The sequence below is a fragment of the Harpia harpyja genome, chromosome 1 (genome assembly GCF_026419915.1).
Source record: "Harpia harpyja isolate bHarHar1 chromosome 1, bHarHar1 primary haplotype, whole genome shotgun sequence".
Classification (NCBI taxonomy): domain Eukaryota; kingdom Metazoa; phylum Chordata; class Aves; order Accipitriformes; family Accipitridae; genus Harpia; species Harpia harpyja.
The window spans coordinates 53,889,038-53,906,848 of NC_068940.1; the positions used below are offsets into that span (position 1 = coordinate 53,889,038).

The 17,811-nt window shown below is 44.5% G+C and overlaps 1 protein-coding gene across 1 annotated transcript; it reads left to right on the top strand.

The window, feature by feature from the left end:
• Positions 1–5,841: 5,841 nt before the first annotated feature.
• On the top strand, positions 5,842–11,816 carry LOC128145139 (C-C chemokine receptor type 8-like). The gene is made up of 3 exons (XM_052794840.1): positions 5,842–6,403; positions 7,156–7,363; positions 9,619–11,816. Exon 3 carries the CDS (start codon positions 9,628–9,630, stop codon positions 10,681–10,683), a length of 1,056 nt encoding a protein of 351 aa, XP_052650800.1. The 5' UTR covers positions 5,842–6,403; positions 7,156–7,363; positions 9,619–9,627; the 3' UTR covers positions 10,684–11,816.
• Positions 11,817–17,811: the final 5,995 nt, after the last annotated feature.

The window sequence follows — 17,811 nt, forward strand, 5'->3', positions numbered from 1 at the left end:
ATCCAGCACAAGAGAAGCATGAATCACCAGTGCTACGTGACCACAAAAGAAGACAGCCACCCCAGGCAGGTGACTCCTCCAGTCTGCTTTGCCAGGGGTGAGGCCACAGCTGGGGCTCTATGTCTAGTTTTGGGCACTGTGATGCAAAAAAGATTAAGGAAAGCTGGACAGCTGCCAAAGAAGAACAGTGGCTACAATTAACATTTTAGAAAACATGACCTAAAAGGAAAAAGATGATGGAATATGAGCTATTAAGATCAAAGGGAAACACGATCTTAGAATATTTTAAGGCAACTAGAAGAAAGTAGGAATTGTTCCTCCATGGAAAAGATAAATAACTGACTCAAATCATACCAGGAGAGTTTCAGGTTAAGTATTAAGACAAATTTGCGGGGAGTGAGTCTGGCGAAGCACTGGGATGGTTTGTAAGGAGGAGCTGAGGGGAAAGCAGGGGCTGTAGGAGCAGGCTGAACAACCGCGTGGCAAGAATCACAGGGGGACACTGCCCCTGCCTTCAAGACAGGGGATTCACTACATGATCTCCCCGTGTCCCATCCAGCCCTCTTTTCTGTGATTTCTCTGTTCTAACTCACTCTCGCTTGCATCCTTCTCTGTTCTCCACCCTTAGGCGAAGCAGTGTCAGATGCTTATCTGAGAGGTGCCCGTGCACTTGTGTACTGAAGGCATGGGACAGCAAAGGCTTAAAAACCTAAGTGCTTTAGGGTGAGAAAAAAAGCATCAGATAAGGGACAGATGGAGAATAGTCTCACTCTCAAAGACTCCATATGCAAGAGATGTATTTTACTTCTTTCTGCCCCATGATTACTGTCGTAAAGCATGAGTGAGAAAATCCACTCACTGCTGATGTTGTTATGAATGAGTTGCTGTGCTGGGAGTTTTGCAATGCACTGATTTCTGCTTTGGTGAAACTAAGCGATTGTGCAAGGCCGCAGCTGTCAAAGCCATAATCCGTATGGCTTTGGTGCCGGCAGTGAAAAGCAGAGCATGGAGCAGAGTGAGCTGATCCAGACCTCACCAAGCACCTCCAGCTGCTTCTCCTGTACAAACTCAGCAAGTTTTTGGAGGACTCTCTGGCTCACAGCCTTTCTTTCTCCACTGACCATCTGCTGCAGAGGAGAGCCAGAGTAATGCCAAATAGTTTTTTTGTACGCACACTTGTACATGTCTGCATACACAAGCACTGTCACAGTAATAACTACTCCACTTTGGTGGAGGGTGTCAATATTTTTGCTGACCAAGCTGAAAAGAAAAATAAAAATTTCTGTCTGCAATCAGCAAAACAGACACATCTTAGTTCTACTGGAAATTTTTTTAAGCTTTGAAGTCTTTTTGAGGAAGAAGGGTTAGAAGAAGAGGTTATTTATTAAAAAAAAAGGGGAATGACACATTTAAAAAGGAAAAATGGCAGTGTTTTGTCTGGAACTTGTCAGAATAAAGTATTGTGACTCTTCCTCATTTTTTTTTGTCTAATTTGGAGGGGGAGAATCCCCCCCAAACAACTTGGCACTTTCAGAGATATTTTAGTCAACCTAAATATACCTTTTTGATGACAAAAAACCCGATCACTCAAAAACTCACTCAGTCACAAAATCCCACCCACCTCTTTGTACACAGGTGTACAAATATGTCATCCCCATTAAGAAAGGGAAACGAACCATTCTGCCACATGGTGTATTTGCACCTCTACACTGGCAATGGTCTGATTAAACAATTTTGATTAAGATGATGTGGCCCTACTAAGACGGTGTGTTGACAGCTGATGCTAATAGACCCAAACATTGTGGCAATAACTGAAACAGGCAATGTTCCTCAAAAGACAGCTCCTATGTGGGGTTTCCTTCTGTACCTCCCAGGTGACCACCAGCCCTAGGCACCCAGGGCTCGGTGTACCCCTTGCCTGTACCCGGCTGCCCCGAGGGAGGGGCGTGCAAGGGATTCACTGAGGGTGCTACAGCTGGGGAAGGGCACTTGCTGGTCCGTGCCGGCAGCAGACACATGGGAGAGGGTTGTTGGGGCAGAGAGATAGCCAGGAGGAGGAATTTGGGGTGGGAGGTTCATCAAGGTGCTTCCTGCCACACTGCTCCCATGCTGTGGAGGGTATGCTCACCCCAACCCCCCGCCTCTACCTTCTCCTGCAAAGCCGAGCTGCTGTCGTTGTTCTTCCCATCAACAGTGACGACTGCTGGTATTTTACAAGCCATTTTAGCTGAGCAACCCAGCATCTCTGAACATCACACACCCCCTGTTGCAATTAATCCTGGTTTTGTTTCCTCTGCTGAACTAAGTCACCTCTTCCCTCCTCTTCTAATATGACCCTCTGAGATGTAAAGTGAGAGCTGATTTGAGAGGAAAAGGCCTCTTTTTGACTAAGAAGCTGCTCTTATTTTGCTGTCCAGCAAAGGCAGAGGAAAGTACTCTTCTCAGATAAGAGTGCCTGACTCGGCTGGTTACCATCACTTTGAGATGGGTGGAAGCAGAGCATCACATCAAGGCAAACTTGCCCTCCACTTTCCAGCTGGGTGCTATGATAGCGAGCAGATCCAGGAAATACTTTTTTTTTTTCTTGGGAAATATCCTACCGGGTAGGGTATCTTACTCTGTTTTTATTCCCATCTTTTCCTAACGGCTGCTACACCAACACCAGAGCCTGCACTGTGGTGTCGGAAAGGTGCCTCCCATGTGCCTTACCAAACAGCCAGAGCAATACCAGGGCTCACGGCTGGTGCTCCTAAGGCCAAAGCAAGTTCTTGCTGGTGGTGTCTTCTTTTGCAACCACAGTTTCCTTTCTGCGTTCAAACTCAACTCATCCAGACCTCCATAGGAGGAAGGAGAGGTTCCTACAAGAGCAGGCATAGCAGTTTTGCAGCAGCTAAGCTGGCTGTCACCCCCAGGCTGAGGAGCTGCAGTGGTAGCACAGGATAAGAAAACCCTCTGGGACTAATGTCGGAGGCTGAGCTACCGTGCACGGGTCATCTCCTGGAGCCAGTGAATATGTCTGGCTGTAAGAGCTGCAGACATGGCCACGCCGTTTGTCTCACAGCAAGATTCATTTTGGTGGCATTTGCCACAGCCTTTCCATTTAACATGGGGCTTCAGTGGACCATCACTTCCCTGACCTTGGGGCTCAGAGTAGTTTGCGGGAGTAGAAACCTTTGTTACTCTGATGTGCTGGTCACTTTTAGGCTGACAGTGTCTTCAGCTGTATGAAGCATTGCATGGGTTTTTTCCCCACTGAACCAACTTTTCTGACAGAAGATAAACCAGCAGAAACTGTAACTTCAGAATGCAAATAGAAGAACTGCTGTGGTGGCGATGGCAGCAGGCGCAGCTAAAGGGGAAGCACGAATGGCGTGGTGCACTGTCTCGTGGTGTGCAACTCCCCAGCACCCGCCCGCTGCCTGGGGCCACTGCGGCTGCTGCAGGCTGACCATGACAACCACTGTCAAAACATAAGAAGACAAACCAGAAGGCTCCTCCTACAGTGACATTTTCCCTGTGGTTTTTAACCTGAGTGGTGACTGAGATGCCTGTGCACTGGCAGTTTGACCAAGGTGGTAATGCCACACAGCTCTTCCCTCCTGCAGCTCACAGTCCTGGCAGGGCGGACAGAGCCTGGCACGTGGCACGGCTCTTGCACCCAAACCTAAATTGGCCATAGGCTGGAGCACCGCAGATACCAACAGTCAGTTGTCTCTGTTTTGCTGTAAGGTTTTTCTTTCTCACAGGAAAGCTCACGAGAGTATGAGGAGATGTTGCTAGCGCTGGTATTAGTGTCGAGCTAAAACTCAACTGGAAGGATGCTGCAAGGCAGCAGCCAGGGCTGCTGGAGAAGGGAACTCTAGGGTGGATTTCCGATGGGTTCTGAGCAAACACATCTGAGACCTCCCTGCCCTCCAGCTCCCACCCAGCACCTTGGCAGCACCCCCGAGGCCCCACGAGGGACTGCCTGGTGCCTGCTGTCCCATCCCTGGCTATGAGAGCCCCCGGGTCAGGCATCCCCTTCGCACACTTAACCAAGGACCACGTTACACCAGCTGGCTTGCTCTCCTCCCACAGGAAGGCTGCTCCACAGCCCCAGCACTGCGCTAGCAAACTCCCTTCAGCCCAAGGGACAACCTGTAAATACCGCTCTCATATGCCTGTGCTTTCTGTAAGGTGACACAACCCTCCTTTTCTCCTGGCCATTTCCTTGCTGGGTTGTCTGTACGTAGCAAACATATCCCTTCCACGACTTTGCTTTACCAGGTTGAGCCCAGCTCTCTTGCACTGCTCCTCCTGTCACCTTGCAGCCTCTCTGCACCTCTTTCCGCTTGAGTTCAGCACTTTCGAGTGCAGGTGACCTTTAACTTCTGTGTTCATTTTTTACCGCCTCTTGCTGGTTTACCACATTTTCGGCTTTGTTATCCTCTTCAGATGAACTTCAAAGGGCTGTTTGTTGGCTCGGTAGAAAAATCCCTGTTTGCCTGCGTGGCCCTTGTGTAACTCAGGATGAAGTGAATGCTACTCGCAGACTGAAAAAAGCATTGGGAACGATACAGCTTGTTACAGCCTGGCTCATAGCTGACGGTGGAGAAAATCAGAAATGCGTATCTCCCCTCCTCCCCCTGCCAGATATCCTCCTCTTAGCTTTCAAGGGAAGTTTAGCATACCTACAGCTTTCAGCACCCCACATCTGTGAATACACCAGTGGTTATTTCTCTCTACCACCCTCCAGCCCAGCAGTGCTCTGTCTGCCCACGCTCCCCTCAAATTACCTCTAGGAGAGCAAGTAGGGCTCAGCGTGGGGAGAAGAATAAAATCTGCCTGCAGTTCTTCCCTGTCCCCCAACCTAGGCATCTCCCATTAGTTTTCATCATCCTAATTATCATTATATTATTATTAGGCAACAGTTCCCAAGTGCACCCCGGTGCTGTGGGCCACCCCTCCCATCCACCCTCATACCTGCTGGCCAGGGACAGCGCCTTTCCAAAGCCGTATTTATCATCTCCTCAACCCGTCACTGCTCCCTTCCTTTCACTGGCTTTGACAAATCACATCTTTCGTTGCCTTTAATGAATTTTCTTCCTCTGTTGAGAAAAGCTGTGTGTCAGGAACACTGACCATCCCAGAAGCAGCACAGGCATTTTGTGAACCTTTCTGAAAGCCAGGCAGAGCCAGGGACCCGAACGTGTATGTCACTTCTCAAAACATAGCAAAGCTGCTCTTGGAAATGTTACATCAGGCTCTGTAATTCTGCTGTTTCCCTCCAAAACACTGGCATCTCCACAATTTTTTCCTCCCTCTCCTTATTACCAGGCTGTTACCTGTACACCCAGCACAGTCCTCTCTGGTCTGTCCAAAGTACAGCAGCTATCCATCCTCCAACCACAGCAGTCACCAGGCCTGCTCACTTGTATCTTCTCTTTTTTTTCACTTCAATCCAAGCTCTTTTCCTTGCCTTTAAGGTGCTCTGCATCTTCTTGCTTGCTTCAGCTTTCTCCAATGCACGCAGCGTTTCCTCCGATGTTTCCCTGCCGCACTCTTCCAGCTTCATGCCTCACTTTGCCTAGCCATGCAGGATTGCGGCTGGTGAAAATATGTATCTGGAAGACTTCCCAGTTAAAAAAATATACATTTTGAATGAACTGAAATCTTTTTGCAAAACCATAATACACACAACAGAAAATAACTCAAGGAAAAAAAAGATTTTTTTTTCATTTTAGAATACATATAAACATTTTAAAAAGCAGATATATTTCATTCTTTTATTGGTTTCATGTCAAACTGTTGTTTAATTTTTTACATGTGTTAATAACTTATCAGCCAAACTAGTGCAAAATGGAAAAGGGAGCATCTTTAATTGATTGATGTTTTGATCATAAGAAGAAATAATGAAAGCTGACCTTACTGATTTCTAAACAAAACAGTAAATACAATGGAGTTACATTATGTTGTACTGATGTCTGTAATAGCAGGACATACAACTGACATTATTAATCATATAATTAATAAATAGAGAATAGAATAAAATAAATTTCTATTACAACAATATTCAAAAGTTAATTCTGAAAAAAAATAAACAAAAAAAGAGGAGCTGGTCTCTCTTATGTAGTAAGACCACCTGGGTACTTGGAGGCAGGGTGATGCTGTGGTCATTGGTAGCATTTTGAATACCTCACGGGACAGGTCTTTTCTTTCTGACTGTGCTCCTTCATTAGCACAGGTCCTTCATTAGGTTCCTTCTTTTTTTCCCCAGCCCGTTTTCTCACTTTTTTTTTTTTGTCTGACTGCAGTATTTAGCTCTTCTCTTCTTTGGGACTCTCTTTCACTATTTGTTTATGCAACAGCCAGCAAGCTGGAAAGCTACTTTGGATTAGAGCTGCTAGCTGCTATCAAGGAGCAGGTTAGTAACTTTAATAACAGTCATGCTTTGGATCTGCCACATACTTGTTTGGGGCTCTTGGGCAAATCTCTTGCATTCTCTGCGCTCCTATAAATCAGGAAAATGGTGCTTGTTGAGATTAATGGATGAAAACATACCGTTTGGCTGACTTATAAAGCACCACAGTTTACAGTATTACACAAACCAAAACTAATTTAAAGTTATTGAATAAAATAAAAAATTTCAAGCCTATCCTTGTTTCAGTAATTTGTCCTTGACCATGTATCCTAAGTGCACTAAAATATACTTAAAAAAACCCCCAAGGTAGCAAAGAAACTCTGAAATATCTCCACTTGAATAAAAGCTGCTTAAAAAATGATTGCAAAAGAGGTATCAGTAGCTGTGGTACAGTAGCGTTTTGCTGAGAGATTTAATACACTACCAATTGGGAGAGACATAATCAGACTGTGGTATACAAGTTGGTATTAGCTAAGGAAATGAAAAACTAAAATAATGCAACTTCGAAATTATATATCAGCTTCTGTAAAAAGTTGCAAATTTATTAGGGTGTGTTCTGTGACGGAGACATCTGACCTTTTAAATTTTTCACTTAAATCAAGGGTGGCTGTGAAGAAGCGGGGTCTTGCAAATGCATTCAAAGGGGAACACCTGTTCATGTACTACCTTTACTGTCTTCAAAAAGAGCCGTATTTGATTTTTGTTTCACAGAACGTGTTTGTAAGCCGTCTCACCTCTTTTCCTGTTTACCACAGCTACAAAATCTTCTCTTTGCCTCAAAACCTATTCTGTAACTGGCAGTGGCCCATTTGACACCTGTGTATCACCAAATCTCAGCCATCTCCACAAGCGATGGAGTAAACCTCCTGGACACTCCCGAGCCCGAGAGAGAGGACAAGGACACAGTAGAAGGAGAAGGGGACCAGGGCCAACTGAGGAAGTAGAGGCTTCTTGCTGTCAAAGGTAAAGTCCATCCACATTTAATGTGCTACTCTTAAAAGTAATGGGCTAACTTTGGCAACCAGGGGAAAGGGACCTGCAGCAGTTATCTCTCTCTTGATACCTTCTGGAGAACTGCTTTTTCAGTTTGACTGTTTTGCCAAATGATGCGGAGAGGGGAGAAAATGGAAAATGCTGTGCCCTGGTTGGAAGCTGTCAAAGGTATTAACGGTGAAAAGGCGGTCTCAAAGGCTGAAGTGGAGCATCTCCAATGTCTGTTCAGACCAGGAAAAACACTTCTGAATTTTGCCAAAATCAGATGCACCATTATCTATAAATCTTTATCTATGTATCTGTATCTATCTATGTATTTATATATCTATATAAATATCTATAGATATCTAAATATCTATAACACACTATTCATTATTTTTTAATTTTTTGTTACTTTTGGTTGTTGAATCTATGGACTGCTTTTAAGGGGTCCGTGACAGGCAATTAAGAAAAGCAACCCATTGCTGCAATGCTTAAAGTCACAGTGTGTCAGGGTCACAACATCAAAAGAATTAGCAGGAAATATTTTCTACACGTATCTGTTGCTGCATGAACAGCCATTATCTAGTGACTCAACATCTTGATATTTAGGGGTTCATGCATGAAAACAAAGTTGAAATTAATAACGCAGAAGTCCTACCTACAGCTGAAAACTCAGTATAGGAAAGAATTACACTATCAACATAGATTGCAGCACTGCTTTTCTCTAATTACTTGTTATTTCTGAACAAGGAATTCCATCAGGTTGAGTGCTGTAGTTGTAACAGGTTTCTCGGCATTGCACATGCCAATTGACTTTGGTGGAAGCAGTCCTGGTGCCCCAAGAAAAGCTGAGGCAGGTCAGTGAGGCATGAGCAGCATCCATACCTGGAGCAGAGGATGAACACTGGCTCCAGCACCCCTCTGTGCTATGCATACGGATCCTCCCGTTTCCCTGAACAAGGTGGCACAGCCAGGCAAAAAGGGTTGAGTTCTGATTCCTTCCTCGTCAATACAAAAATTTTCACTGTTCTCTCTCTTTTCGTATACCCGAGCAGCAATTTTTAACTCAGGAGAGCATGTCCTCTACTTTTAATGAATTAATCACTGTCATTCATATTATTGCTACAGCTTAATATCAATGATTATTACAAATGATTCTTCCCTCCTGGAAACTCTGTGTCTCTGAAGCTCTTTCAAGAGGTGATCAACCTGTATGCAAGTGTAACATAGGTGCAGTGCACAATAAACATGCAAATGTCTTAGCATTGACAAGGCAAACTCCTTTGAAATAGTGTCTTTTGAAAGAACCACTACTTCTTAAATGTGAACACTTGGCAAACCAGATCCCGTTTTATAGGGGTCATGAGGTGATATCTGAAAAAAAAAAAAAGGTGGCTACAGCACTGACTCACTTTTGGAGAGCAGGTTATACTTAGAGCTGTCTTCATTGCAATCCTTCAGAAATGACAGAGAGGAAACATACCCCCAGACTGCTTTGGTTTTCTCTAAACTAGAAAACTGATGTTGGGCAGAACAGGCAGGAGAAATAAATTGCTGTTTTAGCAACAGGCACAGCCAAGCTGCTCACCAGCTAACCCGGAGGTCAGTGGCATCCTCACTGCAGCAGCCCAGAGCTCAGCACTGCAAGTGCTGCTATGTAGCCCTGTGAGCTCCTTGCTGCTGCAGAGGTTTTTTGTATGCGATCCTGCACCCATCCATGGAAAACTAGCTTACTCTGTGCCAGTATCTAGCCCTGATCAGCTCAGCTAAAAGTGTGGCTATGCTGCTGGGTGATGGCCTCTTCAGTTGAGATGCTTTTATAAGGGTCTTTATGCTACAGGCAAAAAGCTTCCTCACCCCAGGGAGCACAAGAAAATCCAGATTCTTAGATCAGATGCAGGTTTTGTACCATTTTGCATCATTACGACTATTCAGGGCACGAATTTTTCCCTATCACTGTAATGACAAGGTGCTAACTCACTGGCACTGAGGCAGCGTCAGGGAAACGGAGTGCTCGTCCCAGTGCTCGTACTTACGTATGTATAGGAACGATTGGCAGGCTGCAAGTGCAGGCTTTGGGTGGCACAGCTGCTCTTGTCCAGCCTGTGAGACTGAGCGTTTTGCAGTCTCTCTCTGCCTGGAGGCTGACCCATGGGCTCTATGTGGCACAGAGAGGCAGAAGCCACCCTGGGAGTCCCATGCCAGGACAGCCAGCCATTTATCCCTCGCTCTTTCCTGCACAGGTATCTGAGATGAATCCCACAAGCCAGTTCCGTGGCACAACAGAATATGACTATGGATATGATGAAAACGCTGCTCCGTGCAATGAAGGAAACAGCTTTCGCAGGTTTAAATCTCTCTTTCTGCCGATTCTTTACTGCCTTGTGTTTGTCTTCTGCCTTCTGGGAAACTCCTTGGTCCTTTGGGTTCTCCTGACCAGGAAAAGGCTGACGACAATGACCGACATCTGCCTGCTGAACCTCGCAGCCTCTGATCTCCTCTTCGTTGTGCCTCTCCCTTTCCAAGCCCACTATGCTTCAGACCAGTGGGTTTTTGGCAATGCCATGTGCAAGATAATGGCTGGCATTTATTACACAGGCTTTTATAGCAGTATTTTCTTTATAACTCTCATGAGCATAGACAGGTATATAGCAATTGTCCATGCTGTCTATGCCATGAGGATACGGACAGCCTCTTGTGGCATAATTATCAGTTTAATCCTGTGGCTGGTGGCTGGCTTGGCTTCTGTACCCAACATCATGTTCAGCCAGCAGCTGGAAATCGAGCAGTCTGTGCAGTGTGTCTCCACGTACCCCCCAGGCGACAATACCTGGAAGGTCACTTCTCAGTTTGCAGCCAATATCTTAGGCCTCTTGATTCCCCTTAGCATCCTCATTTGCTGCTACGCCCAGATACTGAAAAACCTGCAAAAATGCAAAAATCGGAACAAGATCAAGGCGATCAAGATGATTTTCATCATTGTCATTGTTTTCTTCCTCTTCTGGACTCCCTTCAACATCGTGCTGTTCCTAGACTCCCTGCAGAGCCTGCACATCATCAATGACTGCAAGGCGAGCTACCAGATAGCCCTGGCCCTGCAGCTGACGGAAACCATCTCCTTCATCCACTGCTGCCTGAACCCCGTGATCTACGCCTTTGCCGGAGTGACGTTCAAGGCCCACCTTAAAGGTCTACTTCAGTCCTGTGTCCGTGTCTTCTCCAGCCCCGTGGGAGGTGCTGGGGCTGGGCAGTCATTTTCAGGGCCCACCCAGCTCTCCGGCTGCTCTGACAGTGCGGGGTTCCTGTGAGCCCACCCGCGTCGCCGCCTTCTGGTGCGAGCAGTCAGCCTTAGCTCTGACGTGGCCCCCCAGGCTGTCCCACGTGTGCAGCGTCCTCCTGGGAGGGCCAGTGTATCTGTGCCTCCTTTTGGCATATGCTGTGGACTACGGCACAGCAAGAGGCGACGTTAGTTTCCTAAGAGCACCGGTGCTTTTCTAAGATGGTGACCCTACCAGCTTGTCACAGAATGATTTTGGATCAAGTGTTAGAGCTCTTTTGATACGTTTCAGCAAGCAGAGTGCTTCCTCTAGTACTTATTTTCTCCTCTGATGAAAGCATTGCTTCTGCCTCACCCCCAAATATGCTCTGCCTTGTGGAAGCTGTTCCATACCTGAACACCTGCATCCCTGGGACAGGTGTGGGACACCCCTCCGGGAGGTGGGCAAGGGGACAGGCATGGGATTACTTCACACTGCAAAGAAGGAATCACCTCAGCCACTGTCACCACTCCCCCTTTGCTCCAGCTCCCGGATAAAGAAGCCCCTCAGCTCAGGGTCCTGTTGCTTTGCTGTGGGACGCTCCCAGGGGCTCAGCCTGGAGCTGCTGCTGCCCAAAGCAGCCTTTGGGGGTGATGCCTTCAAAACCAGCAGAGCAACGCCTCTGGGTGCCTCCTGTACCGGTCACTCGTAGGGGCCCATCACCTGAATATGTCATCATCAAAGCAGCCTGACAGGCTGTATCACCGCCGGAGGTGTGGGACCCCCAGCTCTGTGCCCCCAGCACTGGCTGCTAAATGTAAACACCACAAAATGGCATGTAGCACACAGGGTCCATCTCTTTTTCCATACGTCATTATTTTCTGCCATTTTCGAAATGTTTTCTTTGAATAAACCTATTACCTGCACCTTTTTGTCTTGGCTCCTGGAAGTCTGTCTAATGACTCACAAGCCTACATTAGGATAAAGAAAGGATGTTTTTGCTGATTTTTGAGCCGGTATCACGTAAAATACATCTGATGGAATTGAGGGGTGCCCTGGATCTCTTCGGCAAAATAAGTCCTGCCTCCACTTTCCTGCTGAGAAGGATTTGTTCTCAAAATCCCAATAAAAATTCACAGTGAAAAAATAACATTTATGTTGAGGTAATATTACTGTAAAGCAAATTTAAAGAGTTAAACATGAGAGTACCTGAAACCAGGAAAAACACAGCCTAGGTATTGTCAAAGACTGTATTTTCTAGGGTAATAAAAAATACGTTTTCTTAGTTCTACCTTTCCTTCTGAAGATATAATTGCATTTTTTTTGCTTCCTAAAAATTTCAAAAACATTTCTAACCTCAGTGCCAAAATATTCTTGCCATTAGCTACATTGTATAGAAAATACTTCTTTCATTTATCATAGTGTAATTAACATTTCTGGGTTTTATTCCTCAATGGATGAGAAATGCCCTGCAGCTCAATTATCACATTGTTTTACTTCTCAGAAGACTTCTAGGTATTTAGAAACAAAAAGACCCCTGTTTGTGTATTTCTGTGGTTTCTTTGTACTGTGTAGGCACTTCAGTGACTGACAAGAAACATGGGCCAGCATCTCAGGTCAGATATCTTCCCCCTGTGGCCAGAATTTTGGAACTTGGATAAAAGTTTAAGATGTTCAGTGACATTTGCCATCATCCTACCTGTTGATGTTTCAGATGGCAATGGAAGGGAGAAGAAACAGAAGTTATACATATGTTCTTTTTTAATTGGTATTTTGAGAAGGGAAGATGGAAATGTTTTCTGGCCAGCTCTCACACACTGACACTTTCCCAATGAGCTGTATCACTGCAGCTTAGACAGCACAAAAATTGGCAGCCAGGAGCCAAGTTTCCTGGCTGCAGGGAAGAGACACAACTGACTGGTCAAAGAGAGGGCCCCAGTCCAGTCCAGACTGCACGGGACTTACAGCACCAAGGAGCTGCCTTCACGGATATAACCTATCTGTGGAGAGTCCCCTGCACTTTTTTAGGCCTCTAGATTTCAGGGAATGATCATTTCATACCTGGCAGCTTTTTTTCTGATTGAAATTGGGCATGTGTGAAAGAGCAAACAATTTTCCCTGATCACTTTGTTCTGTGAACAGTTGTGTAAAAAAGACCAAAACCAAGCAAAGACTGCTTTTAGGTAAAGACAGTATTCAAGGACTCTCTAGTTTTAAAAAACACATTTGGATCATATCTGCAATCTTGTTAGTCAGAAGAAATAATAAGGAATAAGGGATAACGTCCCTAAATTCTTATTTTTCAATAACTGTTTTATTTGCCTTGCTGAATTTCAAATATCAAAAAGAAAAGATGGCCAAAAGCACTGTAATTTTTCAAAGATCATGCCCCTTCTCAGGTTGCTATGTCATTCAAAGTGATACGCACCAGATATGCCCCAGCCATGCACAATTCCTTCCAATGCCATCATGAAATTCGGCAAGTGTGAACCTAAAAAGTCCCAGTAAGAGTCTTGCATCATTAATGCAGCAATGTTTTCAGCAGTAGACAAGGATTTTCTCTGGGTTACAAGAGAAGGGCCAAACTCTTTGGTTTCTATTATTGTTTTGTCCAGCTCCCACTGAAATCATGCTCTGTGTGTGTGTGTAATAGCAAAATTTAGTCCAAATGATATGTGAAGCCTTAATCAAGTAAGTAAAAAAGTAGGTTTTGCTGGACTCACTGCAGAGTTTCTTCCTCCTCCTCCTCGCCTTCCACTGCTGAGTTTGAAAGACTGGTATTTAAGAATCCAGAAGGGTAGATTCAAACCCCCCATCCTCTGCTCAAGCACAGTCAGTCTCTCACACATCAAAATTGTGGATTCTTAGGACACTTTTCCTTTCAGAAGGCTCTTTCTCGTCTAATGTGGCTGCAAAAAGGAATAATACAAGTAGCTATTTTGCCCCTTTTATTGTATGAACTACCAGAATAGAGACACAAACATACTCAGCATCACCCCAAGTACTCATACACAGCAGAGCTCTCAGAAGAATTGTGCCTCTTCTCTAAACATGATATTTTATTTTTAATGTCGCAGATCCACAGGATTTTATGCTACTCTTATATGTGATGGAAAGAATCTAAGGAGACACTAAGCAATGTTCAAAAATTTTTGCATTTCTATGCACCGAAACAGTTCTGGATAGCAGTACTGTACTAGTAGGATACTATTAAGGAGCTGGCACTGCCATTTTTTCCGTTACATGTTTTTTTTTAGGTAGAAACTTGTCAATGACAATCTGCTTTCTTCTGCAGATGTAATATTCTCCCTGGAATAAAGCAGGTAGCAGATGCACTATTTCCTCAGTTTCAAGAGTTCTGACACAAAGTAAAATTGTTAAAAGAATTTTGCAATCTACTCATAACCAGATCAGCTAGTTTTCATGTGCTAAGATGTTGTCAGCTGCAAATACCACTGCAAAAGCACCAAGGAACATTCAGGTTTGATGTCACCTGGATTTCCTGGTGCTGTGTGTAGTAATGTGAACATATATGCCAAAATATCTAGCCCAATCTTGTGCCATTAAATCACTGCAAAGTTGATCGCTATTCTGAAAAGGATGGAATAAGGAAACTATTGCTGTTCGTAGAACAGATCTCCTAATCAGATGTTGCACTGATGTACCACTTTTCATGTAACATTTCCCTAGCTAGTTCTAAAATGTGTTTGAACCTGCTTGAACTTTCTAGCTATTGATTTTCATCTAACATTTTTCACAACCCTCCACCTTCCTGTTTCATGTTTCCCTGCCCTTTTCTAGTATGATGCCTAAAACACTATGACAGGAATGTCTGACCTTATTCTAGTCCAAGACCACTTAGCAGTGTGCAACAAAACATCCAAATGTGCACACCCTCAAAAAGACCTACCAGACCTTTAAAAAAAAAAAGTATAGTAAAACTGTGCAAAGCAGTGCAAAGGAGAACTGTGAGAGTTAGAAAAGGAAGAACATCACGTAAGATGTGGTGCTGTTGGTGATTCCTCCTGGCTTTTCTCCAGCCTGCGATTGCCAAGTTCACATGTTTTGTAATGTTCCTCAGTCGTACTGACTTACCATAAGACAGCCCAACCTTAAGAAGATGTGAGATTGAATTTTAGATGTGTCACATTTGGCCCACCTCCCCAGGCTAGGGTCATGAGAAGTCTGATTTGATGAGGGCTCCCGGGAGATTAAAAAAGTGAACATGGGAGATCATTCTACAAGAAGAAAAATTCCATAAAGTGAGGTTCTGCTGTTCAGGAACAGTACTCGGAGGCTGTGCACACTCTTGCTCTCTATCTCTTTGGCCCCATGAAGCACCCATCTTTCCATAAGGAAAAATGAAGAGCTGCACCTGGTGTGAGAACAGGGTAAAGTGCTGGTTTGTTCTGTGTTGGCATCTGGATTTGCCCTTATCATCTAGCAGGTGTAGAGGTCTGTGACCTAGCTAAGGGGCTATGCCCTCCTGATGGGAACAGTGACAGAAGGTCAAGGGAGACAACCTACAGAAGTTGTAGAAAACATCTACCTTTCTTTCCTCTTCCACTTCTAGGGAGTAAAATTGGATGTTGATTTCTGACTAAATACTGGGGTTTCATTTATTCAACTTCTTTTTGGCTGCATCTGCTCAAGCTCCTACACTAAAACTAAACAGAAAAACGCAGGTAGAACTCTCATTTAAGATGCTTAAGCAGTATGAAAAAAGTGGGAATCAACCCATAGAAACCACTCGTTGAAATGATGTCAGAAATCATGCAATACTTCAGGATGGTACAGCTCTGGAAAAAATCACATTAAACTTCATCTTATAATACCACATTACTTAAGCTAATCTTCTCACTAAGTTTGGGAAACCATGAGTATACGCCTCTGAAGAGCTGAAAAATTTATTCATGCTCCTACCAGTTGTTCTTTGCTGCCCATTAGATGCTAAGGGCAGCGGTCTCCAGGCAGACCCCTCTCACTGGCAGCGCCAGGCAGCTTTCCAGCCCTGGGACCACACACTCTCAAGAGGTTAGGCTATTTGGCAAATGTGTGACATTCAAAAGACATTGCAGATTATTTCACAGTAGCAAGGTTAGCTCACAAGTCACACACACTACTAGATGGCAAAGACCTAGAAAAAGTGCTTCAGGTGCTAGAAGTAACTTTTTTTTTCCAGTTCAATTTCTACAATGGGCAGTTCAGGGTCATGAAGAGATAACAAAGTCACTTTCAAAATAAGAAATGTGCCAACATAGTAAATACAGTATCACATAGAGAGACTGCTTCAGAGACACAAACCTGTGAGGTCAAAAAAGCATTCTGCTGTGCAGCAGCTGAGAGCTATGACTAACAGGTCATATGGTTGCTGGTCCTGGACCTAGTTCAGATGTACCTCTAACTGTGCAAAATAAACACATTTCACCACTTATTACAGCCCATGCACCAAAACGTCCCCAGGACTGGCTTTTGGAGAGTCTCTCAGGTTCTCCAGCAGTTCAGGGACATGGATGTCAGTAGTCTGTGACAGCTGGGGCATGGGAGACATGAAAAAGCCTTAGAGTCTGCGGCTGGGATGCGAGATTTGTGACAAAACCAAATAGTGCCACCAACTGCTGGGAACCCAGCACAGGGTGTCTAAAAAGAATATGGAAAAAAATATGTCAACAACAGTTGTTGTATGGTAGAAGATAAAATTGTAAAGTGAAAGATCATCTCATCTCTCAGCAGGTAAGGGAAACGTGAATTTATGACTTGGCCCTGCTCTTAACTCCAGGAGCTGTTTTAGCCACTCTCCTACTCAGAATTTTCAACCTACTGTAACATACTCCTGAGCTTTCAGTTTCTTTGCCCCTTTTTGTTTCTTCTGGGGCACTTCCCATAGCACAGCCTTCCCACTCCTGAGGACCACTTCCTCTGTTTCAGGAGTCTCTAGCACCTTGATTCCTCTTCTGCTGTAAACATGCTAGAGGGTAAGTCTGTGCCTTTGTCCCCAGTCCTTTCCTCACAGCACACCTCTTTGCTTCTCCGTATCAACCTGCCAGGTTGTTGGCTCTCAAAAGCTGGGGCTGAGCAAAGCTGCCCTCTGCGGAAGGTTAGTGAGTGAAAGAGATGTTGCTGAATTCCTCTAGCCTCACTATCTCCAGCTCAAAAATATAAACATTTCCTGAAAGATATTACTATATCTTCCTAGTATTGTCTTGTGAAATATTCACTGAATATTACCTTTGTTACAGGGGGATGTAACAAGGGAGAGAGTTCTGTAACCCTGAAAATGGAGACTGTGCTTTCCGAGTGTCTTCTGAGCCTTGTCGCCAAGTAATACGGTACTGGTATTGCTACTGCCAGGCCACAGGCTTTGCATGGAGTGTGCAAGGCCTCGGGATTGAGGCTTGCCAGCCTGGCTTTGAACTCATCTTGACCTGCCTGAACCTTTATTTTTGCTTGGTTTAGCTGCAACAGCAGTTCTTCTGAGTAGGTTCCTATATTTAATTTGTCCTAGTTTTGCTTATCTTTGTGTGGCACAACCAGTTTTTATACAGGTAGTAGTAAACAGTGGTTATTCTTTTGAACATGATGCTGCAACACATTGAAATACAGTCCTAGTATAATAGCAGAGGCCTTGAGAAGTAGGGACAGAGCATGAGGTGTAGAGGGACCCTTTCATGACCAACAGGCTGAAGCCATTGACCTTAGGACTCAGAGGAGCAATGGAAGAGTAAAAGCATTACACTTAGAAAAGGGGTATAAACTAGGAAGTGTGTATACAACAAATTTAACTATTATTTTTGTTATTATTGTTATTACTAAGAAGTTTCTGCCCAGAAGTATTACTCTATTTTAAATCTTTTTCTCTTTTCTTTCTTTTTCTAAGATTATTAGATCTGGACTAATAATTACTGTTGGATTAGGGTCCTAAAAGTTCAATTACACTAACAATAAATTCTTGGGTTTACACATAAGGTGTTTCCTTTTTACCCATAACAGAATTGTGAGCATTACATTTGCCCCACAGATGAGGCCGACTAGGCAGCATCGAGCACCTTGGTAGACATGCTGGGTTGCAGCACTGCAAATTTATGAAGTATGGCACCACTTTGGGGAAACCCAAAACAGGCGTGAGAGAGTGAATGCGCCTCACCCTGAAAACCTAAGATTTCAGAGGTCTGTATACAA

What these genes read in the sequence shown, in the direction of transcription:
- LOC128145139 (XM_052794840.1), top strand. Translation starts at nt 9,628, where the DNA reads ATGAATCCCACAAGCCAGTTCCGTGGCACAACAGAATATGACTATGGA.